General features: G+C 51.3%; 1 protein-coding gene across 3 annotated transcripts in view; it reads right to left on the bottom strand.

Annotated features, from left to right (window-relative positions):
- Positions 1-377: 377 nt before the first annotated feature.
- PAXIP1 (PAX interacting protein 1) overlaps positions 378-27,865 on the bottom strand; it is a 44,122-nt gene continuing 16,634 nt past the window's right edge. For 2 of the 3 annotated variants that reach the window (XM_057731458.1, XM_057731460.1), the window contains 15 exons: positions 25,742-26,368; positions 20,673-21,189; positions 20,107-20,201; positions 12,493-12,588; positions 11,419-11,556; positions 10,690-10,811; positions 10,091-10,275; positions 9,095-9,138; positions 7,884-7,954; positions 6,665-6,767; positions 5,454-5,622; positions 2,777-2,877; positions 1,653-1,787; positions 1,486-1,561; positions 378-1,405 (listed from right to left, as the gene is read on the bottom strand). In XM_057731458.1, coding sequence (XP_057587441.1) covers positions 1,299-1,405; positions 1,486-1,561; positions 1,653-1,787; positions 2,777-2,877; positions 5,454-5,622; positions 6,665-6,767; positions 7,884-7,954; positions 9,095-9,138; positions 10,091-10,275; positions 10,690-10,811; positions 11,419-11,556; positions 12,493-12,588; positions 20,107-20,201; positions 20,673-21,189; positions 25,742-26,368 — 2,586 coding nt within the window. In that variant the 3' untranslated portion in view covers positions 378-1,298. The remainder of the gene's footprint in view (positions 1,406-1,485; positions 1,562-1,652; positions 1,788-2,776; positions 2,878-5,453; positions 5,623-6,664; positions 6,768-7,883; positions 7,955-9,094; positions 9,139-10,090; positions 10,276-10,689; positions 10,812-11,418; positions 11,557-12,492; positions 12,589-20,106; positions 20,202-20,672; positions 21,190-25,741; positions 26,369-27,865) is intronic. The other variant, XM_057731459.1, reaches the window with a different exon arrangement.

Raw genomic sequence — 27,865 nt, 5'->3', positions numbered from 1 at the left:
GCAGCATATTAAACACATTCATGTTCGTAGTTACTGACAAGACGGTGGTCTCCAGTTGTTTTTGTACCTGCAGCCCAGCGGGACGGGTCCTAGGACCCCACGTGGAGTAGAAGCAGGGGCGATGTGGGTTTTGTGGTATGAACGCTGCTGGCTGGCTGGTGCCTGTGGTGGTGTAACGGCTAAATGTTCTAAATATGCTTCTGCCCCGGAGTTTATCACCTTGATAGAAAATGGCCACCTTCCAGAAATGATTTCTCTAGGAGAGAATCTACTAGAGAATATTTTGCCTTGAAATTATTTAAAATGTGATCCAGTTTAATGCAAATCATATATATTATACAAAAAATGTGTAATAACAAAGGATCACTCAATTCTAAGTTCAAAAGTACATTTATTTAAAATGTGGGCAAAATATCAATATAAAAGAAAAACGTTTAAGAAATAAAAATAAAAGTACAAAACATCTCAAATCTTTAACATCCATAATTTAGGGATAGCAAGGTCTTTATTTACACCATTTTATTTGCAGCTGACGTTTCATTAACAGTGTTGTGAAAACATTTAAAAACCCAGCAAATGAATCAAAACCTAATGTGGGCTCTTAAAAGTCATATAGTACAAAACATAATTTATGTTTCCTCAGAATAAAATTACACATCTTAATAAGATGCAGTGTATTTGCTATATTTGTCTTCCTGCTTTAAAATGCTTGTCCCCGAAGAGAGCAGCTGGAAAACAAGGGCGACGGAAGGGAGCAGGGGCCGCTCCACCGGCAGCTGACACGGCCGACCCGGGCGCCGGGCACAGGTGCGTCAGTTAAATTTATATGTGGCCTTGTTGAGGAAAACAACGTCCAATAGAGCGTGAACTGGGGACAACATCCAGGACAGGCCCTGCATTTAGGTAATGACCTTCAGGTGCCTGAAGCCACCCCACCCCACCCCCCACACCGCTCCCCACCTGTATCTCCACGGGCAGGCGCCAACCCCTGCAACTCTAACGTTGTCCCAGGTGGATGGTTATTAATCAGGCTACTTTCAGGCTACGGACACAAGAAGAGGGCCCTGAGACGCCGCCCACAAATCACCCTAACAAGGTTTACGGCACTTCCTCCTTCCAAGAGTAAAGGTGGTCCAAAATGAGCATTCAGATACAAACACGGAAGGCAGAAAAAACCTGGAACGCTGTAAGAGCACATATTGTATAAAAACAAAATCTTCAAAAGTTCAGTGGGTCTGTGACCATTTTTATCACCGACTCTGGCACTAATCCCCTCCCGGGTGGAGCAGCTCTGCTGCTCAGAGTGACGAGAGGCTCCTGCACCAAACGTCTCGCAAAGGATATGATTCGTAGTCCAGCGTCTGGGTGAGCACCCCAGTGAGAACAAACTCCGCGTTGTGCACATCTGAAAGGCGCCAAACAGAGGGTTAGCTAAACGCACGGCCGCGCGCACCCCGACGGGAGACGGGCAGGACGCCACCCTACCTATGCCTCTGGCAAAATAGTCTCGACACAGGTGAAGGTCGTTTTCACAGGATATTAAAATTATTTCCGACAGACTCTAAGGAAAAGAGAGTGAGGTTGCTGGTTACGAGCCGGCGGCTCTCGTACACACGGGGACGGAGGCAGCCGCGCGTCGGCGTCCCGCCCACCTTGTTTTGCTTGTGCTCCAGGAGCTTCCGGAAGGACGGCTGCTTGCACAGCACCTTCCCTCCTGCACATTCCACGATCGCTTTCATCGTCGAAAGACTCGGGCAGATTCCAGGAGTGATGTAAAAGTATTTTGCCTAAAAATAAAATGAAAATATGTGTTTTTTAAAGTGAATTTTTAGTGAACATAATTTCTCATTAAAACGTCTCATCTCACAGAGCTACACGTGCCAGCCCGCTGGTTCCCAGCCTGAAGGGGGGATCCGGGCACATAATGAGTCGGGAAGTAACTTGAGCACTTTCCCGTTAGGTGTGACCTGGAATTACGAAAAGCAACTAGAACTTACATCCCTAAAAGACAGGAGGTACTCTGCGATAAAAGCAAGAACAGGAGCATGTCTCACAATTTCTATAAAATTCTAATCTGTGAAGCTCAGAGCAGGAAATGATTCTGATGGTTAAAATTTTCTAACACCCTTGCTCCTACGTGTACCAGAAATACTATTTTGTTTTAAACGCCTCAAATATTTAGAAAAATCAGACTATTATAGGTAAAATACTCAGTATTGTAAGTCATTTGATTCCTAAGTTGGCTCCTTAAGAAGGGTAAAAAAAAAAAGCAGTTACCTCTATTAATTTAATCACTGATACAAAAAAATCTTCCAAAGTTTTTTATCATCTTATCTAAAATTTAAATATTTTAGTCTAGAATTATTAGGCAGTCAATATTTTCCCAAGAATGGTCTCCATTCTCCAGCTGGATGTACATTTAATGGGAATAGTATTAAGTACTGTAAGTTGTTAAAAGCAAAAACAAACAAACAAAAAAAATGTTTCTTAGCAATTAAATTATTTATAAACACACTCTTTAAGGAACCCAGGTGCTTGTAAGGCCTATCTCTAATCTGTTGTTTAACGTGGCAATGGTTCTTTTCAGCCTGGTCAACAGCAGCATCTGGAGGTGACAAAGACCTCCGGAAACGCCCCCCAGGAGGAGGACGGACCCTGCGGCGGGAAGCGGGAGCACCGGCTCCCTGGGCGCGAGCCTCCCGCTACCTCGTGTCACCCACAGCTGCACCGGCAGCCACGCCCAGGGGGCCTTATGTGCCTGCCCTTTGCAGCGCACCTTGAAGAGCGGAGACACGCGTGCCCTCCGCAAGGACTCCTCCAGGCTGAAGGAGAAAAGCACCTCGGCCTCGGCGTCGCGGAGAAGGTAGCTCTGCTCGTCTGGAAGAGAGGACAGCACACCCTCCGAGAGAGCCCGGATCCACGCTGGCTGCCCTGCCCCGCCCCCAACCCCATCAATCAGGTGCGTGCGACTCACGGCTCACATCACCTGTGACACCTGTGAACAAGTACGTCTCACCTATTACACTTCATTTATTTATTATTTTTTTAGGGGGGTACACCAAGTTCAGTCATGTTTTTATACACATATCCCCGTATTCCCTTCCTCCCTCGAGTCCCCCCCATCCTCCCCCTCCCAGTCCTCTAAGGCATCTTCCATCCTCGAGTTGAACACCCTTTGTTATACAACAACTTCCCACTGGCTATTTTACAGTTGGTAGTATATATATGTCTGTGCTACTCTCTCGCTTCGTCTCAGCTTCCCCTTCACCCCCCGCCCCCTCCCAAACCTCGAGTTCTCCAGTCCATTCTCTGCATCTGCGTCCTTATTCTTGTCACTGAGTTCATCAATACCATTTTTAGATTCCGTATATGTGAGTTAGCATACCATATTTGTCTTTCTCTTTCTGATATTACACTTCATTTATGCTTCCCCTGAAAACAGCCAGGCCGAAGGACAACACCCTCCCTTCCTAGATCAGTGCTGCTTTCGGAAAAAACAGTTCTCAACACTGTGGCCCCTCCGCACCCCTTAGCTGTCATCTTCCGCTACGTTGGGATGCTCTCAGCTCTCCAAGCCCGCGGACCCAGGGTAAGAGCCCAGTCCTGGAGGGACAGCCGAGAACTGTCCTCACGTCCTGTGTGTGCGTGTAGGGACCACAGTGACTCCAGAGCCATTAGACTCAACTGGCTAAGAGTCAGTTACATTTTATAGATTTACCAAAGGCATGTTCCTTTTAAATATATGAATATGTACAGCACTTATAAAGAATGGTTTTACCGAATTTTGAAGATTTTAATTAGGAAATATCTAATTTATCAAAAGTTAAAGTTTGCAAAATGTTTTCATCTTCTTTTGAATACATCTCGTTCCGAAGAGCACTTTTTCATCATTTCATCATAATAACCAAACTGTGTAATAACAGCCCAAAGTAGGGAGCGTCTAGGGTCAGGGGTCAGCCAGACGACACACACTGTAGGGCTTACAGGCCACATGCTATTTGTTACATGCCCTTCTTTTAAAACAATGCCTTAAAAACGTAAAAACCATTCTTAGCTCAAGGACCACAGCTGACTCCTGTGCAAAGGGGATCACATCACTACAGAAACGGTGAAATTTAGGACTTCCTAGGTGGTGCAGTGGTAAAGAGTCCGCCTGCCAATGCAGGGGACATGGGTTTGAGCCCAGCCCTGGGAAGATTCCACATGCCACGGAGCAACGAAGCCCGTGAGCCACAACTATTGAGCCTGTGCTCTAGAGCCCATGAGCCACAACTATTGAAGCCCATGTGCCTAGAGCCTGTGCTCCGCAACAAGAGAAGCCACTACAATGAGGAGCCTGCGCACCACAATGAAGAGTAGCCCCTGCTTGCAGCAACTAGAGAAAGCCTGTGTGCAGCAACCAAGACCCAATGCAGCCAATAAAAAAAAAAAAAAAAAAAAAAAAAAAAAACACTGAAATTTAAAAACTGCGAGAAACACAAAACAGATCAGCCACCAGCAGATAAATAAGGTGCTACACTGGTTTAGGTGGAAGAAGTTAAGAATGTGTGAACAAAAGTACCTTCATGCATTAAGTGACATATCTGGAATGTGAGTTTCTATGATGAAATTAAGGTTGACATGCCTCCTGGAGAACTACGAGGGAACTCCAAGAAGCAGTTAACATTTATGATGAGACGATGGCACTGAAAAATAAAGTAGCTAAAACAATCCTGTCCCAGATGAGAGGTTGACGTTTTGGTTTTCTAAAAGGAGCAGCAGGGTTACCTTAACTTGGTAGGAGTCCACAGAAAGAGTCAACCTGAAAATTAAACTTTTCACAGCAGCACAGAGGACATGTGGATTCCAGAAAGAGATTATCTATAAAATTGGGGTCTCAAACTATATAAACTGAGGCTGTGCTGAGTGTCACAGAGGAAAGGTGTGAGGTGAAGCGGCACGTCCATTCCAGCTGCAGCCTCCGCGGGGAGGAAAGTCACTTGGAACGTGTATTCACTCTGTGTTCACTAGCAGGGTTCTAGAAACACTCAGGGTTCTTCTTAGATCCGCCGCTGCACCTGTCTCTAAGTGTCACCGCCAGTAACAGGAGTTCACTTTGGGGGCCCTAGACAGCGGGACCCTCCCACCTGCCCCGGCGTCCCCACGGGCAGCTGGCCTGTAGGTGGAGTCCATCCCACAGCCAGCGTTCCAAACAAAACACACGAGTCAGGAAACAAGGCAGGGATGCGGAGCTGGGTTTTCCCCTAGTGTCCTCGAAATCACCGAAACGTTTTTATTTCACGGTAAAATGCAAAAATATCAATCCAACGACTCACTGGGGTGTGGGATAAATTTATGAGTTTAACTGAATAACAAAGAGCTAAAAAGTGAACTACATGTTTGCTGGGGTGAAAATGGAGGTAGGTTCCAGACCCCCCTCCACCGGGGCACGAGGGGCAGGCACGGCTGCTTACCGATGAACTTCTGACACCTGAAGCTCTCCTCCAGCCACTCCGGGGTCACGATGTGCTTCACCACGGACACGGCCGTCAGGAACTTCACCGTGCGCGTCACCTTGCTGGCGATGAGGTGGGTGCACTTCTGCGCAGACTCGGTGACCTCCCCGCCAAGAATGTAGAGCTTCTGGGGGTCACGAACACAGACCAGAGGTGAGGGCGCGGCCGACAGAGCCACACGGCCTGGGACGTGTGTCCCGAGACCACGAGCAGAGTCCTCGCCACGGAAACGGTGCGGCTGGAGAAACCCGGCCTGCGCCACCGTGGCCCGAGAGTGAAGAGCCAGCGCACAGGGCCCGGGCCGCGCCACACGGGGCAGGACTAAGACAGGGCGCCAGTGAGACCCCCCCCGTCCCCCGAGGACGCACAGTCCTGAGAGCACGCAGCCCTCTTCGGGCGGAGGGAAGCCGCTCGGGCTGTCTAAGCTGAAGTGAGGGCTGATGCCGCACGTGAAGATACAGGTGCTGTTTTAAGAAACGATGACGTAAAATGACGCAGACGACGTAAGCGTAGAAAAGACGATCTCTTTATACTCAATTTTAAATGTAAAAAAAAAAAACTGTACTAAACTTATAATAGCATTTATAATTTTTTCTTTTAAAAAAAAAAGTAAAACGTGTGACTCTCTGTGATACAGGTCAACTTAGACACGCGTAACCACGGCCCTCATCCATCCCCAAAACAACAAAACAAAATCCCACAATCCCTCTGGTGTTAGTTCCAAGAAGTGTATTTATCGAACTACACAAATGTACCACTGCCCCTTGGCCCGACCCTACCCGAGAAAAAACAAGTCTTGAGAAGACGATTCAATCAGAAAACCTGGAGAGCCACAGCCGCTCTTTCAAGCTAATGTCTTTATGAAAAGGATGTTCAGGAGGCCTTGATAACGTTCCTGCGATTGTAAAAACGGCTCCTGGTCTACTCCCCTGAGTCGTCCCTCTGCGAGTGAGAAAGCCGGTGTCTGAGTGTGAAGCGGGAGTGGGAGTGAGGTGGGGTGGCAGGGCTGCGGTGCTGACAACACGCGGTGTGTAAGCACACACTGCAAACACTGTGCAACGCGCTACTCCTGACTATATGTTAGCTTCATCACACTGCTGGCCCAGAGCAACTATAAACAGAAAAGAACATTCCTAAAAATCCTTATGCGAGATAGAATAAAATTTCACCTTAATATACTGCTGAACTTGAACAGGCTCAAACCCAGTGAAAAGCACGAAAGGGGTCAACTCTGGTGCCAGCTTCTTAGTGGGGGGCGGTATGTCTTCAATTCTATAAAACACAGAAAAGAAGGACTGTTAGTTACTTTAAAATGTTTTTTAGCAAACAAGGGATTTTAATAGCTTTCACAGGCTCTAACAGCTCTACGTGCGTGTGGTTTTCCTTCCTTAAAGGGAAAATGCAATGACTTACCTGCTCCTTCTTTCCCACCATTCACACAAAGTCCCCCCCGAAAGGACTCTGGCTGCTTCCCTTGGAGGCACCAGATAATCAGCACTCCCCTTCCTCATCAGTCCATCTCCCCACCCCCAACACGGAGGCTGGCCCCGCTCTCCCTGGCCTTGCGGGTCTGTAAGGGCAGGTGGGGCCCCCAGGGCTCCAGCCACGTCTTCCACCTGCCCGGTCTCACCCCAGAAGGCACAGAACAGAGCTGTTTGACTCAAGCACACATTGTAAATTAACCCTCAGTCTTTTTCATTTCCTTAAATTTTTTCAAATCCCATTTTTAGCCTATAATTGAGACCGTCTATTACAGTAAAACAAAATTTGTGGCATTTTCATGACATATATAATCACATAATTTTACTTTCACTAAAAAATCCAATAATTCCCACGTTGTGTAGCCGTGGGGAACGGCAGGAGGGAACGCCGAGGGCGGAGGGCCCTCGCCCGGCACAGCGTGGAGGGGCTCCTGGTTCTGATGAAACCAGCCGTGATCTGCAGCTGATGAGACAGGACAAGTCTGTGCGTGCCCGCCCTCCCTGCCCGCAGAGGCGGCTCCGGGCCTCCCGCCCCGCCGGCTCAGGGGTCAGGACGCAGGCTCCCGGGTGCACACTGAGGACGCCTGGAGCTGGGTTCAACACCCCCCCCCCCCGCCCCAGCAGCTCATGTTTTACACGCTGGGAGTTCTGGTGCAGTTATGGTTACAGAAGAAGAGCCAACTGGTTTTCTCTAATAAGAAAGAAAAAAAAAACACTGGCTACTTCCTGTTTGTCACCAGCAATGACACGAGACATGTCACCATAAAGGTGTGACGCAATCAACAAATCCTTCCAAATCCTACTCACTGTGAAAAGTTTAGAAACTTTCCCAAGTGTCACCATCTTCTAAACAAAACCTGTAAAAGACCAGCAACCCTAAAAACATAGACACGGTGACTCGTCACACCTGGCTCTTTTGGAAGAGGGCTGGACGCTGGTCACTTCGTTCTGCTTCAGCTTGGGAGGCAGTCGCACACCCTGTAATTAAAACGGCATTTACTTCACTCAGTCTCCCGGGAACACGTTCGCTTCCGAGAGCGCCCCACCCGCATCACACGCCAGCGCGCGGGCGCTTCGGCACCACGTCAGCACCGGCGGAGACACGGCGCGCGCGGGCCTGCGGGCAGCCCTGGGCTGGCCGCGCGCTGTGCTCACCAGACCCAGCGCTTCCTTACAGCGTCTGCACCCCTCTCTCTGCTCACGTTACAGCTTTAATCCCTGACCTTGAACTCTTCAGAGCACTCTTCATTTCAAATATTTTGTCTTGTGTCCCAATTTGGAATTTGGAAAACATGCTCAGTGCAACCACATTCCCTACAAAAAGACTATTCCTGAAGCGAGGTTTCCCCTGTGAGGGTCCAGGACCACTAGGCCCCAGCGCTCTGCAGGGTGAGGCCAGGTGCTGAAGGCCACTCCCACTCCCAGGCGCGCTGCCCCCATTCCTGGAGCAGCAGGGCGTCCGCGGGCCGCAGAGACGCCGAGCCAAAGTGGGCAGCGGGCTGGTGCCCCGGAGGCCCCCCAGAGCCAGCCTCGTGTGCGGCTGCTGCCCCCTCACCCCGGCCTCAGCTCCGACGCAGACCTTCCTCCACAAACACATTCAGGGTTTACCCTCTGAGGCAACGGCCTCTCACTGTGAGCTGAGGGTGCAGATGGCCCCTCACTTGATACAAACCACCCCTGGCCTTCAGGTCCAGAACGGCCCCTCCTGAAGGTATCCTACCGGAGCTCAGCCAGCGGGCCGGGACCCCACCACCGTGAGGCTCCCGCCTCAACGGGAGCTGCAGGTGCAGGGCTGACGCACTAACGCCTCCCCTCACCTCCCCGACCCCGTGGAGACACGCACCTGGTCTTGCTCTGCTCGCCAGTTCTTCCAGCAAACATACAGCTCTTTGAAGCAACAATGTTCCTACCACGTATACATGTGCGTAACTGACCATACCATCAGTTAAGAGGAAAGAAGACGCAGAGGATACTAAACAGCTACGACAGGTGAGAAGCTACAGCCCTCGCTTGTTATGGTAAGTTATTCACAGAATTTTAAATTCACAAATACAAATACATCCGACTGCATCTCTGTAAGGCAGTAACAGCCAAAGTAAGGGCGTTAACCTGACTTACCATCAACACCTCTGCTGACACTTTCAACGGAACTCTCCAGGCATCTGAAGAGAGAAACAGGTTACTTTTCAGATATGTTGTGTAAACAGAGAACCCTTGTTATAAAAGCCTTTTCATGACATACACACTCCTATATATAAAACAGATAACTAACAAGGACCTACTCTACAGCCCAGGGAACTCTACTCAATACTCTGTAATGACCTACATGGGAAAAGAACTTAAAAAAGAGAAAGGATATATGTGTGTGTGTAAGTGACTGACTTTGCTGTACACCTGAAACTAACACTGTAAATGGACTATATTCCAATTTAAAAAAAATGGAAGTGTATCAACAATGGTGACAGCAAGCCCTTTTGGGCGCGGGTGGTCCCAGACACAGGTGGCCCCCCGAATGCGGGGACACGCGGGGACTGTTATTAAGCTGCAGCACGGGGAGGGCCTCGTTCTCTGTGGGAGGCGGCAGGAGAAGGCCCGCCGCGCCTGCTGCCTGCTGGCCCGCGCCGGGAGCCACACGCACTGCGACAGGGGCGACACCAAGGACGGCGGCGGGCCGGCGACCGCACACCCAGGCCGCGACCCGAGGCTGGGTGGCCCAGGGCAGAGGCGGGGTGGGCCCAACACCCGCAGCGCGTCCCGGGCCTGGGCGCTCACACCGGCCCGGCGGTGGCGGCTCCTGCCAGGGGGCCTGGGGAAATGACAGGCGGCCCGCTTTCCGGCGCCACATGCAGCTCAGGAAGCGGGGCCATTGAGGGTGGGGGTTTTGTGCAGCGGGAGGCGGGCAGGGGTGCCCAGGGCTCCCCGGGGCCGCCGGCAGGCCTCGTGAGCCCAGCCGGCGGGCTCCGCGTGGTCCTTCCACCTCCGAGAGCCCAACAGAGAAAGCACGCAAAACACAGGCCAACAAAAACTCCTGGGCAGAGGGCAGAGGAAACAGGAGATGAAGTAAGAGCTGAGAAGGAGGCTGGCGCTCAGGCCGGGCGCAGGGCACGCGCTCACCCAGCAGGGTGGCCACCAGGTGCGGCGCCGGGGCGAAGGGGTCCTGCAGGCTGAAGGCGGTGTAGCGGCCTCGCTGCGTCTGCCGCAGCGCCTCGAAGCTCCCCAGGAGGATGTCGCCGAGCCACTGGGCGTTCACGCACGGGATCCTCCACTCTCTGGCTTTCTCATACTTTAAACCGGTGGGTCTTTTTTTTTTTTTATTGGGAGAGAAAACACACGTATTAAATGTTAGAGCTGTCTGCATTCAAATCTGTGTTCACCCTCAACAAAAGCCAGCTCGCATTTTCTCACACCGGAAAGGGCAGGGATGGTTCCGCGGAGCCGAGCTGGCGGGTAAGCAGGGGCCCGCCTGGGTCCGAGCCCTCGGCAGGCCCGCTTCTACCTTCCTCTGCTATCCGGTCTACCTCCCGTGCCGTCAGGCCTCCTGATTTCACCCCTCTGCTAGCACTACCGGGAACGTCACCGCCATCCCTCCAGCAGACGTCGATTTTCACAAACTTCCACCACAAAACTATGCCGTGCTAAGAACACAGACTTGCTGAACCAGCCACGACGCTGTGTATAAGTGTGAGAGGAAATACGGTTCCGACCCCGCTTACTCTTTACAGATGAGGACGGTGTTGCTGCGGCAGAGGTAGCCCGTGTACTTGGCACCTGCCAGGTAAGCCATTAACTTCAGGTCATCCCTGTCACTGTCAACAAATCCAGTCACAGAAATAATCTAAGAGAAAAAGAGCAAGTGAGGTCAAAATGCAACGACAATTTAAACCAGTTCATACAACTCTTTCTCCTACACTTCAGTTGTTTTACAGACACACGTGTTTCCATTCTTTGGCATTACGAGAGGTATCGGGTGGCACCATCTCTAAGAATGTCAAAACCAGAACTTGGTGAACTGTGAAAATGTTACACATACAGCCAGCAAGGGGGATGGAAAACAAACGCCAAATATGGGAAAACCTTTATGTTACTATGACACTGTTCAGATACTTTTAATGAAGTTATTTTATTAAGCATATAAATATCAGTTCTTCTTACTGATCCTAATTTTGAGCTCATTTGAGTGGGAGAACCTACAAGTGGTAGTTTGGCCAACAGTGACCACTTCTGGTGTAAGACGATTAATTTTAGGAATTTATGAAATAGTGTCAAAGACTTAGGAGAATCAATTCAGCGTTGACCCTGTGCTGCAGAAAGCCGTGCTTGTTACAGGAGAACAGAAGGAAAGAAGAGCTCATTCTGCTGGGCACTGGCCAGCGGGCTGTCTGTGGCCCACAGAAGACACGGGAGCAGACATGTCCGTCCACCAGAGGAGGGGTGAGCCTTACGTGCTGGGAGCATGGCTTCCCGCCCGGGGGGAAGGCCACGGGGAAGTGCAGGGCCCGGTGGGGCGGCACCAGCTTCTTCTTCTTCAGGACCGAGTTCAGCCAGTGCGCTGTGACGCACCTCTTCCTCTCCTTTATCGCCTGCAAACACAACAGTGCGGGCTGGGTGTTAACTGCAGGTTAAATACAGAATTGTAAGGCGGTGTAACTACAAGGCCACCTTTACTAGAAGTCCCTACAAATAAAGGAATTTCACAAGCTGAGCACTCAATTTACGGAAGTAATAAACTACAGTGTCACAGGTTAACTTCAGTACAACCCGAAAATGTTACTGTCCACGTGAGAACAAGAGCCAAGCACGGGGAGAAAAGCTACGCACCTGACAACCCTGGAAACAACCTGCTCATGGAAGGGGCGGACAGGTCTGATCATCAAAATTAGCAGCCCCCCCCCCGCCCCGCCCCGCGAATACAGAGGGCCTGCGCACGCGTTATGAGAAGCTGTAACTGCCCAGCTACAGTCAAGCACAGGACCGCACCTCACACGCACCGCTACATGTGCTGTGACAGGAGTTTCTCAGAGGCCATGTATCACATACACATTAATACCAGTCTCTCCACAAATTAGAGCATTTTTCAGAAAAGAGAAGAATGAAGCTTCCCGGCTGAGAGCAGGTTACAGTGAGGAGGCAGCTTCTGCTCTGCGGTGGGGCAGAGCGGGGAGGCACGGATCCGCTCAGGCCTGCAGGCGAATCCCCCCCCTAGTTCAGACATCCTGCTTCTGCCCGCCACTCGTTCCGTGTGGCCTTGCCCTGGAGCGGGAGGGCGTCCACCCTCGCCTACCACTACCTGGGAACTTCCCTTTCTTTCTCCATTCCTCAAGACAGAGAAACCTAGCAGCCACAGAGGTATCTATCCCATCAAAGACGGATGAAAATTAGTAAGAAGCAACTTCCTATTTTCAGAGGTAGAAAAAAGTCCTTTCCAAATACAGTCATCACTAGAGTCACTGAGAATCCGAACATGGTCCAAAAGAGAGGGACAGACCTGGTCCCATCACAGCTGAGCCCCCACTCACCTGTGCGAACAGCCCACTGACTTGACTCTCACAGAGCAGGTGTGTGCAGCGGCTCGAGAACGTGGGGTCCACGGCACCTCCGTGCGCCTGGATTATCTAGACACACACAAGACCCAGAGTCAGAGGCAGCGTCCCGTACTCCGGGAAGAGGGCTGTCACGTCAAATAAGACATCTACGAGAAGGACCCCTTCTATATTTACACAGGATATCTCCCCAAAGTATAAAAGATACGTATCGGTTACATCTGATATCTGACATTCCCACCCAGCACTATACAACAAAAATGAACTCTAACACCACTTCATCTGAACTTCCATAGGAAAAGTGCAACGTTCTCTTTCCAAAACAGGGCTTCTCAGCGGGGCACCACGGATGTTTTACACCAGCTGATTCTGAGTTGTGGGGCCGTCCTGTGCATTCAGGAGGCTGGCAGCACCCCGACCTCCCCACCAAGATGCCAACGGCACTCCCCCAGCGGTAAGAACGAAAAACGCTTCAGACGCTGCTGAACGTCCCCTGGGGCCAGAATCACTGCTTTTAAGAAACTATATTCTAAAAGGAAAAAAAAAGGCAAATCACAATGAAGTCTGTGAACACCAGAAATTTATTTTTAAAAACAGATTCAGATTAAAAACAGACTTTTGGAGGTGAGGGGACTGTCCCATATCTTGACTGCAGTGGTTACATGGCTGTGTGGCACTGAGAGGAATTGGTCAAAATTTAAAACACTGTATACCAAAAGAGCGAGAATTTTATATGTTAAAAAAAGATCTGCCCCACAAAACAATTCCACTTCATATGACTTCTTAAAAATTTTTTATTAAAAAAATTTTTTAAATTTTGAAGTATAGTTGCTTTACAATGTTGTTAGTTTCTGCTGTACAGCAAAGTGATTCAGTTACACACACACATATAAAATATATATTCTTTTTTAAAAATTCAGTGTATCACAGGATACTGAATACAGTTCCCTGTGCTACACACTAGGACCTTGTTTATCCATTCTCTATATTTTAGTTTAAATCTTCTAATCCCAAACTCCCACTCCATCCCTCCCCCAACCCCCTCCCTCTTGGCAACCACAAGTCTGTTCTCCGTGTTCATGTTTTGCAGATGGGTTCATTTGTGCCACATTTTAGATTCTACATATAAGTGATATCATATGGCATCTTTCTCTGTCTGGCTTACTTCACTCAGCATGATCATCTCTAGGTCCATCCATGTGGCTGCAAATGGCATTATTTCATTCTTTTTATGGCCGAGTAATATTCCACTGTATATATGTACCACATCCTCTTTATCCATTCCTCTGTGGATGGACATTTAGTTTGTTTCCATGTCTTGGCTACTGTGACTAGTGCTGCTGTGAACATAGAGATGCATGTATCTTTTTGAATTATAGTTTTGTCTGGGTATATGCCCAGGAATGGGATTGCTGGGTCATAAAGCAACTCTACTTTTAGTTTTCTGAGGAACCTCCATACTGTTCTCCATAGTGGCTGCACCAACTTACATTCCCACCAACAGTGTAGGAAGGTCCCCTTTTACTCACACCTTCTCCAGCATTTGTTACTTGTGGACTTTTTGATGATGGCCATTCTGACCTGTGTGAGGTGGTACCTCATTGTACTTTTGCTTTGCGTTTCTCTAATAATCAGTGATGTTGAGCATCTTTTCATGTGCCTATTGGCCATCCGTATGCCTTCTTTAGAGAAATGTCTACTTAGGTCTTCTGCCCATTTTTGATTGGGCTGTTTTTTTTTTGGTGGTTGAGTTGCATGAGCTGTTTGTGTGTTTTGGAAATTAAGCCCTTGGTGGCTGCAATATTTGCAAAGATTTTCTCCCAGTCCGTAGGTTGTCTTTTTGTTTTGTTTATGGTTTCCTTTGCTGTGCAAAAGCTTATAAGTTTGATCAGGTCCCATTTGCTTATTTTTGCTTTTATTTCTACTGCCTTGGGAGACTGACCTAAGAAAATATTGGTACCTATTATGTCAGAGAATGTTTTCCCTATGTTCTCTTCTAGGAGTTTTATGGTGTCATGTCTTATGTTTAAGTCTTTAAGCCATTTTGAGTTTATTTCTCTGTATGGTGTGAGGCTGTGTTCTAACTTCATTGATTTACATGCGGCTGTCCAACTTTCCCAGCTGTCTTTTTCTCATTGTATATTCTTGTCTCCTTTGTTGAAGATTAACTGACCGCAGGTATGTGGCTTTATTTCTGGGCTCTCTGTTGTGTTCCATTGATCCATATGTCTGTTTCTGTGTCAATACCACACTGTTTTGATTACTGTAGCTTTGCAGTATTGTCTGAAGTCTGGGAGGGTTATGCCTCCTGCTTTGGCGATTCTGGGTCTTTCATGGTTCCATGTAAGTTTTAGGATTCTTTGTTCTAGTTGTGAAAAATGTCCTGGGTGATAGGAATGGCATGAAAACTGTAGACTGCTTTGGGTAGTATAGGCACTTTAACAATATTAATTCTCCCCATCCAAGAGCATGGGATATCTTTCCATTTCTTTCAGTCATCTTCAATTTCCTTTATTGTTTTAACAGTTCTCAGCCTGTAAGTCTTTCACCCCCTTGGCCAGGTTTATTCCTAAGTATTTTATTTTGGGGGGGTGCAATTTTAAAAGGAATTTTTTTCTATATTCCCTTTTTGAAATTTCATTGTTAGTATAAAGAAATGCAACCAATTTCTGTAAGCTGTATCCTGCTACCTTGCTGAATTCATTTCTCAGTTCTAATAGTTTTTTTGTTTTTGAAATTTTTTTTTTTTAGTGTATTTATTTATTTATCGGCTGCTTTGGGTCTTCGTTGCTGCACATGGGCTTTCTCTAGTTGCGGAGAGCGGGGGCTACTCTTCATTGTGGTGTGCAGGCTTCTCACTGCAGTGGCTTCTCTTGTTGCGGAGCACAGGCTCTAGGCACATGGGCTCAGTAGTTGTGGCACACAGGCTTAGCTGCTCTGCAGCATGTGGGATCGTCCCAGACCAGGGCTTGAACCCGTGTCCCCTGTATCGGCAGGTGGATTCTTAACCTCTGCGCCACCAGGGAAACCCATTCTAGTAGTTCGCGTGTCAAGTTTCTTTAGCGTTTTCAATATACAGTATCATGTCCTCTGCATATTATGATCATTTTACTTCTTCCCTTCCAATTTCGATACCTTTTCTTTTTCTTGTCTTGTTGCTGTGGCTAGGACTTCCAATACTATGTTGAATAGAAAGTGGGCACCCTTGTCTTGTTCCAGATTTTAGCAGGAAGGCTTTCAGTTTTTCATCATTGAGTATTATAGTGGCTGTGGGTTTGTCATAAATAGCTTTCATTATGTTATGGTCCCTATATACCCTTTGGTAAGAGTTTTTATTATGAATGGATGTTGAATTTTATCAAATGCTTTCTCTGCATCTATTAAGATGATCCTGTGGGCCTGTCTTTTCTTTTGTTGATGTGGTGTGTCACACTGATTGACTTGCGTATGTTGAAACACCCTTGTGAACTTAGGCTGAATCCCACTTGGTCGTGGCGCGTGATCTTTGTTTTATGTGCTGACAGGTTCAGTCTGCTAATATTTTCTTGGGCATTACTGCACCCATCTGTGCTCATCAGAGATACTGGCCTGCAACTTCCTTCACTGGTAGTGTCGCTGTCTGGTTTTGCCAACAGGTGATGGTGGCTTCATGCAATGTCTTGGGGGGGCTCCCTCCTCCCTGGCCTTTCGGAAGCGTTTCAGAAGGGCCGGGTGAGTTCCTCTTTGTGTGCTTGGTGGCTCCCTTTCTGTGCTGGCTGATCTCTCTGCCGGTGCGGGGCCTCGCAGGGCGTAGGAACCTTTCCTCTTTCACAGCTCCCTCCCAGGGCGCAGGTCCCATCCTGATTCCTTTCTCTCTGTTTTCTTTTTCCTTTTGTCCTACCTGGTTACGTGGAGATTTTCTTGCCTCCTCAGCAGTCTGAGGTCTTCTGCCAGCACTCAGTAGATGTCCTATACGAGTCATTTCACATATAGATGCATTTCTGATGTATCTGGGGGAGGAGGTGAGCTCTACACTGCACTCCTCTGCCATCTTCATCTGCTCCTCTCCATTTAAAGTATTTAAAAAAATGAGGTTTTCTGTATTTTTTTTTTTTTGAGGGGGAGTGGAGCTGCGTTGGGTCTTCATTGTTGCACAGGGGCTTTTCTTCTCTAGTTGTGGAAAGCGGGGGCTACTCTTGGTTGTGGTGCACAGGCTTCTCATTGTAGTAGCTTCTCTTGTTGCGGAGTATGGGCTTTAGGGCACGTGGGCTTCAGCAGTTGTGGCACATGGGCTCAATAGTTGTGGCTCACAGGCTTAGTTGTTCCGCAGCATGTGGGATCTTTCCAGACCAGGGATGGAACCCGTGTCCCCTGCATTGACAGGTGGATTCTTAACCACTGTGTCACTAGGGAAGCCCCTACTTTTAAGATCTGGTTTTTATGTTTATTACAGTGGTTCATAAACACAGTTTAACAAGGCTCAGGACAAAACCAGCAGCTGGCATTCCCACTCATCGTCCAGCCCCCAAGGCTGCCATACCGAGCTCTTTAACTCATCATTATTTATATATTCTAGCACATCTTATAATACTTACTCATTTTCCAGTGTTAGATGTTATCTACCAATCTCCTACTGTGGAGGCCACCTTCCCCCAGAAACTAAAGCGCAGGCGCGCGCGCACACACACACACACACATGCACACACACACACACACACACACACACACGCGCGCACACACACACGAGCCTTCCTAACTTGGCTCCATCGCAGCTTGTTTCAGTTGGCCTTCGGGAGTTCCTACAGGGTGGCTCAGCACCTGATTTAACCAGGACCGAGTTCCTTTCTGACAGCAGCTTCTGCTTTCCCTGGTGTTAATAAATGCCTGAATTCCCCCCTTCTCACCTGTCTTTTTCTTAGTTTTCTATGTACCTTTCACAATTTCCTTCCCAAACTTTTCAAAGAAATGTAATGTGCTGGCTCAAAAGCGTGTCCCCTGACCCTCCTCCCTCCAGGAACCAGAGCTGGACTCGGCCTGGAGCGTGCACCTGACCAACAGAGTATGGAGGGGTGACGGCTTGTGACTTCAGCAAAGCCACAGAGGGGAGCCACTGCCACACTGCGAGGACATGCTCCCTGGAGAGGCCTGGGGGGTGGGGGGACGAGGCCCCCCAGCAGCCATGGGAGTGGCACTCTAAGTGGCTCCTGCAGCCCAGCCGGGCCCTCAGACACGCCTCTCGAGGACCAGGGCCACCAACACCTGCTCAGTCACTTCAGGGTTTCCAAGCCAGGCGGGAACCGTGGGATAGTAAACGTCTAGTTTCAAGTCACCAAGTCCGGGGGGAAATCATTACAGAGCAGCAAGAAAGGAACGCAGTGTCACCTCTGCTTAATACGGACCAGCCCCTGCAATGACCTGTCCTCTCCACCCCTCCTGGACCACCTCCCCCGCTCTGGTGTCGGCTGGCTTGTCTCCACCTGTTCTCACATCTGTCTGGATCTCCCTGCACCCTCACCCTAGGCATCCCTTTCCATCTCAGGGGCAGAGCCCCCACCCTTGGCCACGCCTCCTCCTGGCCGGCACAGCACCTTCATAAGAGGTACAGTTTTCGACTGTGGGAGTCTGACTGACGGGTAGGATGTGCTGTTCCAGGTTGGAAATCATTCTCCCTCAGAACTTTGAAGATGCAACTCAACTGGCTTCTAGCTCCACGGGCTGTGTTTGAGAGCTAGAAACCCTCCGGTTCCCAATGGTCACACCTCCTCAGCCCTGAGCTCGCACAGCTCTCACACGCTGCACTTCCACAGCCGCCTGAACAGCACTCTTTTCTCTCCTTTCCATCTGGAGAAAGACCCTTCAGCTGTAAGCGACTTTCTTATAATTTTCTTGCCTTCATTTCCTCTGTTCCCAAACTTCTATTATTTAATTTTGGACCTCTCAGATGAATCCTTTAACTTAAAAACAAAAACAAATCCCCCCAAACCAAAAGCAAACCTCTTCTTATCTTTGAATTTTGTTCTACTTTTTTTCAGGATGGTTTCTAAATATTACCTCCTACACTTCCATAATCTAAAAAAAAAAAAAAAGAAAGAAAAAAATTCTGCTGTTGTAATTCTCAGACAGGCCTCTCCTCTCCTTCCCCCGATGACTGCCCTCGTTCAGGTTCTTAACACCTCCTCTCGACCAGGCCACAGCACAGTCATCTCCCTGGTCTTCCCTACTCAACGTTTTACAAACAAAATGTGCATCTCCCCCTTTTCTATACGCTTTAAAAAAGATGGGGGGGGGACTTCCCTGGTGGCACAGTGGTTAAGAATCTGCCTGCCAATGCAAGGGACACAGGTTCGAGCCCTGCCCCAGGAAGATCCCACATGCCATGGAGCAACTAAGCCCATGCGCCACAACTACTAAGCCTGTGCTCTAGAGCCTGAGAGTCACATCTATTGAGCCCACGTGCTGCAACTACTGAAGCCCACGAGCCTAGAGCCCATGCTCCACAAGAAGCCCATGCACTGCAACGAAGAGTAGCCCCCACTCTCTGCAACTAGAGAAAGCTCACACACAGCAACGAAGACGCAATGCAACCAATAAATAAGTAAAATAAAATAAAACAATCCTGCTTGGTTTAAAAAAAAGAAAAAAAATGGGGAGCAAACCCCAGTTCTCATAATGTGGCCTATAACTCAGGTCTTGGAAGATACAGCCTGGCCTTGGTCTCCTGCCCTCCATGCCTCCTGGACCCCCACCCACCCGCCCTGCCCCTTCCTGCAACCCCATGTCTTTGCCTATGCCACCCTCTGTCTGGACATCCTCCCCTGAACTCTTATTCCTACCTGTCCTTGAAGACGGAGTCCTCCAGCAGACTCTTCTTAACCACCACCCGTGACGGCTCATGTCCGTCCTCCGGGCTCTCCCTGCACCCACCGTACTGCTCACCGTCATCTGAACACATGGCTGTTTCTCCACCAGCCTTACAGTTTTCTCGCTCTTGTTTAGTCACCAGTGTTCCCGAGGTCTGACAGCGAGCTGGCACGCGGCGGGGGGTTAAACACCAGCAACGCGCACAGGGAAGCACACTGAAGGTGCATCTGAAGCACGTGCACATGCATACTTTAAAAGACAACCTGACTCAATTTTGATCTGCGGCACTGCAAGAAAAAGTGTTTACTTCTTTTCTTTAGTGGCCATCGTGCAAAACAACAAATCTATCAATGGACTTGGCTCCACCCCTGGGCTAGAAGACTGCAGTCCCTGCAGCCTGGAGACTAGAGGGTTCCCTCCCGCTCACCTCTGGAGAGCAGAGATGACACAGGTATACATAAGGCCAGGGTCCCGACCCAAGGTCACCAACACCTGGTTTTCTGCCCACCCCCCCAGTTACGTACACGTCATTCGCGCCACTTAGAATTTCAGGCCTGAAAACAACCTTACGAGGAGAAAGTACAACCTCTCCCCCTTACGGCTAAGAAAGCTGAAGCCCAGAGAGGCAATCGCCCAAAGTCCCAGAGGATGTTAGTAAAACTCCCCATCACACCGTGAGATGTCAGATGTGCGTGTGCACATGTGTGTGTCCACGTGTGTGCACGTGTGCGCGCGTCTCAGCAGCCTCACCCTCTTCCAGGTGGCCAGCAGCTGCTTGTCAGACATCTGCTCCGGGTAATCCGCAACTGCAAACACGCACCCCAGTAAGAAGGCTTCCTCTGGAACTAGGAGAGAGTCACGCAGGAGAGCAAATTAAAACCCCAGCATGAACGTGTGCACGAGACATAAAACGTTGAGATCGTTTTGCAGAGTTCAACGTGAATCTACCACGTCCATCACGCGTGACCAGGACGTACCCGCCAGTGCTCCGAGGAACACGGCTACAAACCCTGCTGCTCGACTGTCTGTATTAAATGACTGAAAACACAGCTCATGCCTAGGCACCGGGCACTCTGAGCTGGTCCTCACGGGGGCCTCGTGTCCCGTGGACGCCTGCTCACTTCAGGGTAGCGCGTCCCGACGTCCCAAAGAAACCTAACTATTCCGTTACCGTGACCAGCGTCTCTGTTAGGTAACGAGACCCCCGCTCCCCACGTCCTAAGATTATTTTGAGGTGAATCCTTGGCCTCCCTCAGACACTCTCGAGGCAAAGGCAAGACTTCGAGGAGAAAAGGAAGGAAATCCACGTTACTAACTCTCCACGGCGGGGTCGTGTCCAAACAGCGGCGGTGGGGGCTGCGGCTGGTGCGGCAGGGCCTGGGGCGTCTGGCTCGGGGGCTGTGCTGTCTGCGTGTGCATCTGCTGCTGCTGCTGCTGGTGCAGGCGCTGCAGCTGGTGCAGCTGGTGCTGCAGGGCCTGCGGCTGCGGGAGGGGCTGCAGCGGCTGCGGGAGGGGCTGCAGCTGGTGCTGGGGGCGGGGCAGCGGCTGCTGGGGGAACGGGTGCAGGTGGGCGTGCGGCGGCGGCGGCTGCTGGAACGGGTGGGTCTGTGGCGCAGGGTAAGGCTGCTGGGCGAGGTGCTGCTGCTGCAGCTGCAGGATCTGCTGGGGTGGCAGGTGCAGGACGGGGTGTGGCGGGGGCGGCGGCGGCTGCGGCAGATGGGGCTCCGGGGCCACCTTCACCTGGCCAAGCAGCACTGCGTTCGCGTGGCCCTGCTGACCGTGGTTCACCTGCTGGTCTAGACTCTTGGTCGGTGCTGAAAGGGACTGTAAGATCTGAAAACAGAAACCAGGCGACGTCGTTACCAGCGGCTGCTGCAACGCACGCCCACCCTCCTAGCGCAGAGGGTAAGAGCGCCCCCAGGCTGTGGGTTACACGCCCCCCCAACCGCACACGGCACACACAGCTGTGGTTTTCTTCCGTGCATCAACCATTACCAATTTCAATGAAGTGAATGAAGTCATACTTTGAGACATTAAGTAAAATGGAATAAGCGAATGAATGGAAGCTGACAGACCCAGACCCTCGTGTGGCGGATGTGTCCTAGAGCAGAGGGACGGGCGTGTTCTGCCCACTGACCTTGCGGGCCCCAGGGGCACCTTGTCCCTCCGGGCCCCTCCCGCCCGGCCGCGACCCGGATCACCTGACCCAAGCCTCCTTCCCACAGCTGCCAGTTCCCAACAAAGAAAGGGGTCCAGCAGAGGAGGACGCGAAGATCCCCTCCGTCTGTGGTCGCCCTCCTCTGCCACACACACGAGGGACAGAAGAGACACCAGCACTGGGTTTGTCTCGTGGTCGAAAGGCCCAGCACAGCTGGTACACACGTCTTCTCCAGAGGTGACATGGAACCCTACACACGGGACAAAACACCTCCGGCTAGAGACCCCCCACCAGCCAGCCAAGCTCCCCGCGTTCATCCTGCCTCCTAGGGACAGGAGTCAGCCGAGGGCTGTACAGGCTGCGGGGTGGGAACCGGGAGACCCCCCAGGCTGACGGTCTGATCGCAGGTTATTTCACTGCCCTGCGCAGCGCTGGAGATAACAAAAAAGAAATGTGTCATACGAGGCGTTTTCCCAACATGGCAAATAACCAAAACTGTAAGCCAACTTCTATGGTCAAACCATAGAACGGTAACAAACAGATTTTACTCAGAGTCAGTCAATACAACTTACCCCTATTAAAGCAACCTTGCCATTTAAATAAAGCTCCAGAAATTCAACTTTCGCATAAACCAGAGCTATACAAAAATCTCAAATATGTTTTTAACATGTATCTTCCACTTAAATTTAAGACTTCAAACATAAAGGTTATATAATTTGCAAGAGTAACAGACTTTGGATTTACTGATGAAACAAATTAAAGTTGAAATAAGTTAAACTCAAGGATTTGAGTACATTTGTCTTTGAAATCACCCTACAGGTAAGACATCTCTACAAGGAGACTCTTTGGGTCTTTCGAAAACTCTTCAGTTGGGCTCTCAGCAGAAAAAAAGTTTTAAATACATTTGTCATTAACAGGATAACTCTTTCTTCTCTATGCAAGTATTAAAAAATACCCAGGAAGGTGGAAGGAGAAATTAACCCCACTACCTACACGTCCCAAGTACAGAACTGCACGTGGGATGCCAGCACGGCCATAAAGCAGCACGCGGGGCTGGGGAGGCAACGCTGCTCGCACACCGCAGACGGGCCACGCGCCCACACGGAGGACGCTGGCCGGGCCCGGGGGCGTGGGAGCCGGGGTGCGAGGGCGGTACCACCACATCCCAGCCTTCGGTACCACCACGATGTGAACTTCTGTGCGCGTACTACTGTTTCACCCTCAGAAGGGAACAACCCCTGCAATTCCACACAGCCCGCCTGGCTGCCCGCGTGAACAGCGCAGACCCAAGTGCTGGCCGCCTGCTGCTCCCGGGGCAGAGGGAGCTTGTGATGCCGTCAGGCGGGCCGGCAGGAAGGCTCGGGGCCAGGACTCAGCTGCACGCGCCTTCCACGGCCGCCTGCGCTCGGACGGGGCTGGGGGCCAGGAGGCCACACGAGGGCGACTCCGAGCAGACGGAGATTCTGAGGAGGGCCCAGCCGGGCTGAGGGCGGACACCAGCCTGGAAAGCCGTGCAGCTGGCCGGCCCGCTGGGGAGCGGGCACCCCTCAGAACACCGGCACACGCAACAGACGGCTCGTTCAGCCCTCTGATCTGCCTCTGGCTGAAAACACGTTGGTCCTGAAGAAAAAGGCTCCTCACTCACTGGAGCCCACGTCACGATCTGCCACACTGCAGGCGACGACCTCTAGGGACTGGCACGCCCGCGCCCTCGCAGCGGTCGTGGTCTTTGAGCTGCGTCACACGGAGCACCACAACACGTCACACGAAGTAGCAGGTGACACGCACCACGCAGCTCCAGACTACCAGACGTGCAGGTCTAAACAGCAGTTTGATGGGTGCCGTGTTTCCTCAACCCCCTGACCTAACTGTACACCAAATCTTTCTAACATTTCAAAGATTCATGTTCTTCCCATCTAGCAGCAAAATGTCCAAACATTCTGACACTGCTGAAACACTCAGAAAATCTCTTCGTAAGGGTTCTCGTTTGCGATCAAATCCATTCACTCAATCCAGCTAGAACGGGTCCCACCCCTGCACACACCGCTGAGCAGCTCCAGGTTCACTCTCTGTGGACATCTTACCTGCAGGGCGACTCCGACTCAGGAAGAGATCCAACCCCACGCCCCGCCCTGTACACTCAGCACTTCCACTGCCAACGGGAGGGTTTTACCTCTGCATCCACATGGAAGGAACCTGGGATCTAAGTCAACAACCGCTGTGTTTGAAAAATGCAGAGTCCAGCAGAAACGCCCCGTCCCTGGTGAGCAGAGCTTCCTCCCCCGCCAGGGAACGGGGAGCACCGCACGTCCACCCTGCTTGCACCCCCCGTGCCCACGTGGGTCTCCGCCTGCCAGCAGGGCGAGTCCGCTGGACGGCCCAGGTCGCCTCTCCAGCCCGGCTGGCCCTCCCGCCTCCCCCGCCCCTAGCTTCCGACTTCCTCCCCGCTCTCTGCCTCTGGCCTGGCATCCGCGTCCCGCCCTCCCGGCGGTCCCTGCAGGGCTGGGTGCTGACGCGCGGGCCCAGAGCGCCTACAGGGGAGCCCACTCTTTCCTGGGCTCCACCTTCTCCCCGAGCCGCAGTGACACCCTCCGCCATTCTCGGATCACCTCATCTCAGGGACCTGCTCCTCGGTCCCTCGCTGCCAGTCACCCTCCAGACTCACACTCACGCCAGGGCCCCGGCGGGGAACACGGCGTGGCGGGCAGCGCTCAGGAGGGCTGGCGGTGGGGAAGCAGCACACGGACGGGGCCCCGCTTCACAGGGGGCGGCGGCCGCTCAGCCACGAAGGGCGGGCCCCGCTCAGACGTCGGAGTGCCAGCTCCGCGCCCTGGGGGCCACCCGCGTCTCAGGGCGGCCCAGAAGCCCCGTCGTCGTGGCGAATCCCATGATTTGGGAAAACAAATCAAACGCGAGCTCTCCGGGCCAGAGAGCGTGCTGAGCAGACGCGACCCGTCCGTTCCCGGTGGGGGACCTCGCCGTCCACCTTGATCACAGAAGCCACCGCACCCCCAAAATGCCTCTCCAGACACACCGAGCCCCGACCACCCTGCTTTCCGTTCCGGGCTGCCGGGTGCCTGCCCCGGCCCCCTGCCACTCCCTCCCCGGGCCGGACCCCACCGTGCTCACGCCTGCGAACGCCCCAAGCAGGTCGCCAGCTCACACTGGCTCCTAACCAGCCCAGCCACATCTTCCCAGCATCTCGGGCTGTCGGCAGCCTTGTCCCCTTAGGTCCCCGATGCCATCTCTCTCCCCTGCCCTCTGCCCGCCCTGCTCTCCCGGCCCCACCGCCCGCCTTTCTCTGGACACCACCACCCCTCCCGGCATCTCAAGGACCAGGTACTATCAACTGATCAACTTAACCCGAGGGGGAGAGGGGAGGATGAACCCTTTTTATGCCTCTTTAACCAATAAAGACTGTTTAAAACCACAAGGCCCTACGTGTCACCCTTCACCCAGTCACCTAAGTTCAAGTCTCAGTGACTTTCTTTTCCTTAGAACACACCGCAAAGTCGTGCCTGCTCCAGGGTCCTCACAGCTGCTGCCCCTTCAGGAGCCCTCCGTTCTGCCCAGGGCCGCCTGCAGGTGAGCCCTTACGACTATCTTCCAAGCACCTGTGCTCACTGGCTGCTCTCCCTAAAAGGAGGGCGGGGGCTCGTCTTTCTTATTTCACCATCTTGCTTCCAGGGCCCACAAACGGGCCAATACACCACCTCAACCACCTCCTTTCTGTCTCAAGTTGAAAAACATCGACTAAAACGTTTAAGGTCCATTCTGTACCAACGAGCTTCAATCACAAAACCGTAAATGAAAATTAAGGCTCTGTCAGCGAATGAATTTATGTTATGCTACTGGTCCACCGACGCTCACTATGAACACATGAGGAACGGCTGGCAGGCTGCAGGCTTCTCTTTGGTGCCACGGCTAATGACACGGAGCAAGAGTGGATGCCGCCGTGCGGGGACAGCGCCCACCCTGGCGTCCTGGCGCCAGCTCAGCGGCGGCAGGTCTCCAGCGACGCACCCGCCGTCACCCTCTTACCATGGCATTTAAGACACTGAAATGCGCATGTGTGTGCGTACACACAGACGAAGGGTGTAGGACATGTTCTCAGGCAAATACACACTGCTTGTGAGTGACTTGTCCTGAAGCAACAGAGAACAGCATAATAAACACTTAAAAGACTGTAAACTCCAGGGTTTAACTCTGTGCTGAGGAGTGACTTACGTGCGCTACGTTGGACGGGCGGCTGATCTGCTGAATGTCAGCATTGTTTGTGATATTTCGCAACGTCCGCACAGCTGGACTCCACGCGGCTATCATCTCTGACCTTTCGGAACTCTGGAGGTTCTGTCCCGAAGCCATTAGATTGCCGCGGACCTCGGGGGGCAGGACGCCCCCTGGGACGGGCGGCACGTTGGCGCACAGGTTAATCAGCCCAGGCTCCTGGCCGGGAGGCAGCCTGCGCTTGGCTGTCGCTAACTGAGGGACCTCCGCGGGCGTCCAGTTTAAATTCCTCTCTTGTTTCTCAGGTGATGAATCTGAAGAATCGTCAAACATCAACTCCCCTTTCGATTTTTCAGTGTTCGATTTGGGTGAAAACTGCTGGTCACCCGAAGGAGAGCCATCCTGAGAGCTGGCGGGGCTCGACTTCTCATCTGTGCTGCCCGCGTTTGGCGAGTCTTGTTCCTCATTTTCCTCCTCCTCCTCCTCCTCCTCTTCCTCCTCATAGACGATGAGACGGGGATGGTAAAGGGCTTCGTCTCTTCTGGTCTTCTCAGATACGCAATCCAGGACCCAGTCGGGGGTCACAATTTTAATGCTTGCTCTCTTTAAAGCACACTCGTATTTCTCCTGCGGGTGAAGCACAAAGACACAGAAACAAAGCTGCAAGTTTACCCAGTTTCCTAGAATTATGCCCCCCAAGCAAGAGCCTTAGGAGGGGGTCCAGCTCCTGTTGTTGCCACTTTACCCCCAGGAGAGACGCACACCCCTCTTAGAGGACACCGCATACGCATGCTCACAGGACGGCCTCGTGTCTGCCAAACGGGCTTTTCTAAAGGCTACTTTAGATACACTGCGCAGAGCCAGGACTCCCCCGAGAAAGACAGCATGGAAGGTGGCCTGCCGTCCAATCTGGCTGTCACTGACCGACTCTGTGCAAAGTGCCACGTGCACAGGGCACCTCCAGGGCCCGGGCAGCCTTGCGCGCGTGGGCGCGCCCCTCAATCAGCTCATCCTACTTCAGACACAAAGGCCGCAGCAATTCTTTGACCTGTGAGGCTTCAGGATTTTAGTTCTGAACAGAGGTTAGACACGCGACGGGAACACGACAGAAACCCAGTGTGACGGCCCGCGGCCCGGGGCAGGGAGGCCTCGCTGGGCGGCGGGGTCTGGGGGCCATGCACTGGGGCACCAGGAGGGGTACCGACAGGCGGGCAGAGGGCGCTCCTGTGGGGAGGGGCGGGACGGAGTGAACGTGGCGGGAGAGCGAGAGGAACGGGAAATCTTACACAGGCGTATGTGATAACGCAGCTTTAAAATAAGCTAGCCTGTAAACAGGGCTCGGTTAACTGACAGAGTCTGACCCACCTGCTCTATAGCCTCTATGACAGCAATTCTCTGGGACACGGGGAAACGGGGGCCCTAAGCTAAGCCGCCTCCTGCCGCAGGCGGGGCCGGGCTGGGACCTGCGGGTCCGGCCCCGCTCTGCTCAGCCTCCAGCAGGGACGGGAGTGTTTACACCGGGAAACCAGCTCCCCCGCCACAAAGCCTAACCAACGTACCTTGTTTCTCTGTTACCCGTTATCACAGTTCTCCATTCTCTTCCATTTAAAACATTTAAAACGTTCAAGAATACAAAAGATAGTTTCATCATGCTATTTATATATTTTCTCCATAAATTTATCAAAAAATGCAAAGAAATGAACTTACTTTAAACAGGCCAGTTGTGTGCAGTCATGTAGCCTGTTGGACAAATCCACTCTATTCAAATATTGCCTCAGATTACAATTTGACTCTTTAAAAGTATTCATAGTTTCGTAAGTTATAAAGATTTTCACTCCTCTTAAACTAGCTACCTAAAACCAAATGATTTATTTTTAGCCATAAATCAATAGTGATATAAAAAGAACCCCTACACTCTTTAACCAAAGCATACCACTTATCTCTTAAGTTGTTATGTAAAATATAATTTTTTACTTAAGTAGATTGTAAGAGTCACCTCAAATTTTCAGAGCTTCTCCTTGGACTGTGAGGCGCACATCAGGAAAGCAGCATGGTGAGGAGCGTACATTGCCGGCTGCACTAAAGGGGATGCTCTTGGCAGATGGGTCTGTCAGCCCCCCGCCT

The sequence above is a fragment of the Hippopotamus amphibius genome, chromosome 4 (genome assembly GCF_030028045.1).
Source record: "Hippopotamus amphibius kiboko isolate mHipAmp2 chromosome 4, mHipAmp2.hap2, whole genome shotgun sequence".
Lineage (NCBI taxonomy): Eukaryota > Metazoa > Chordata > Mammalia > Artiodactyla > Hippopotamidae > Hippopotamus > Hippopotamus amphibius.
Note: the sequence above shows the minus strand (reverse complement) of the source record. Positions and strands in the feature narration are given on the sequence as shown.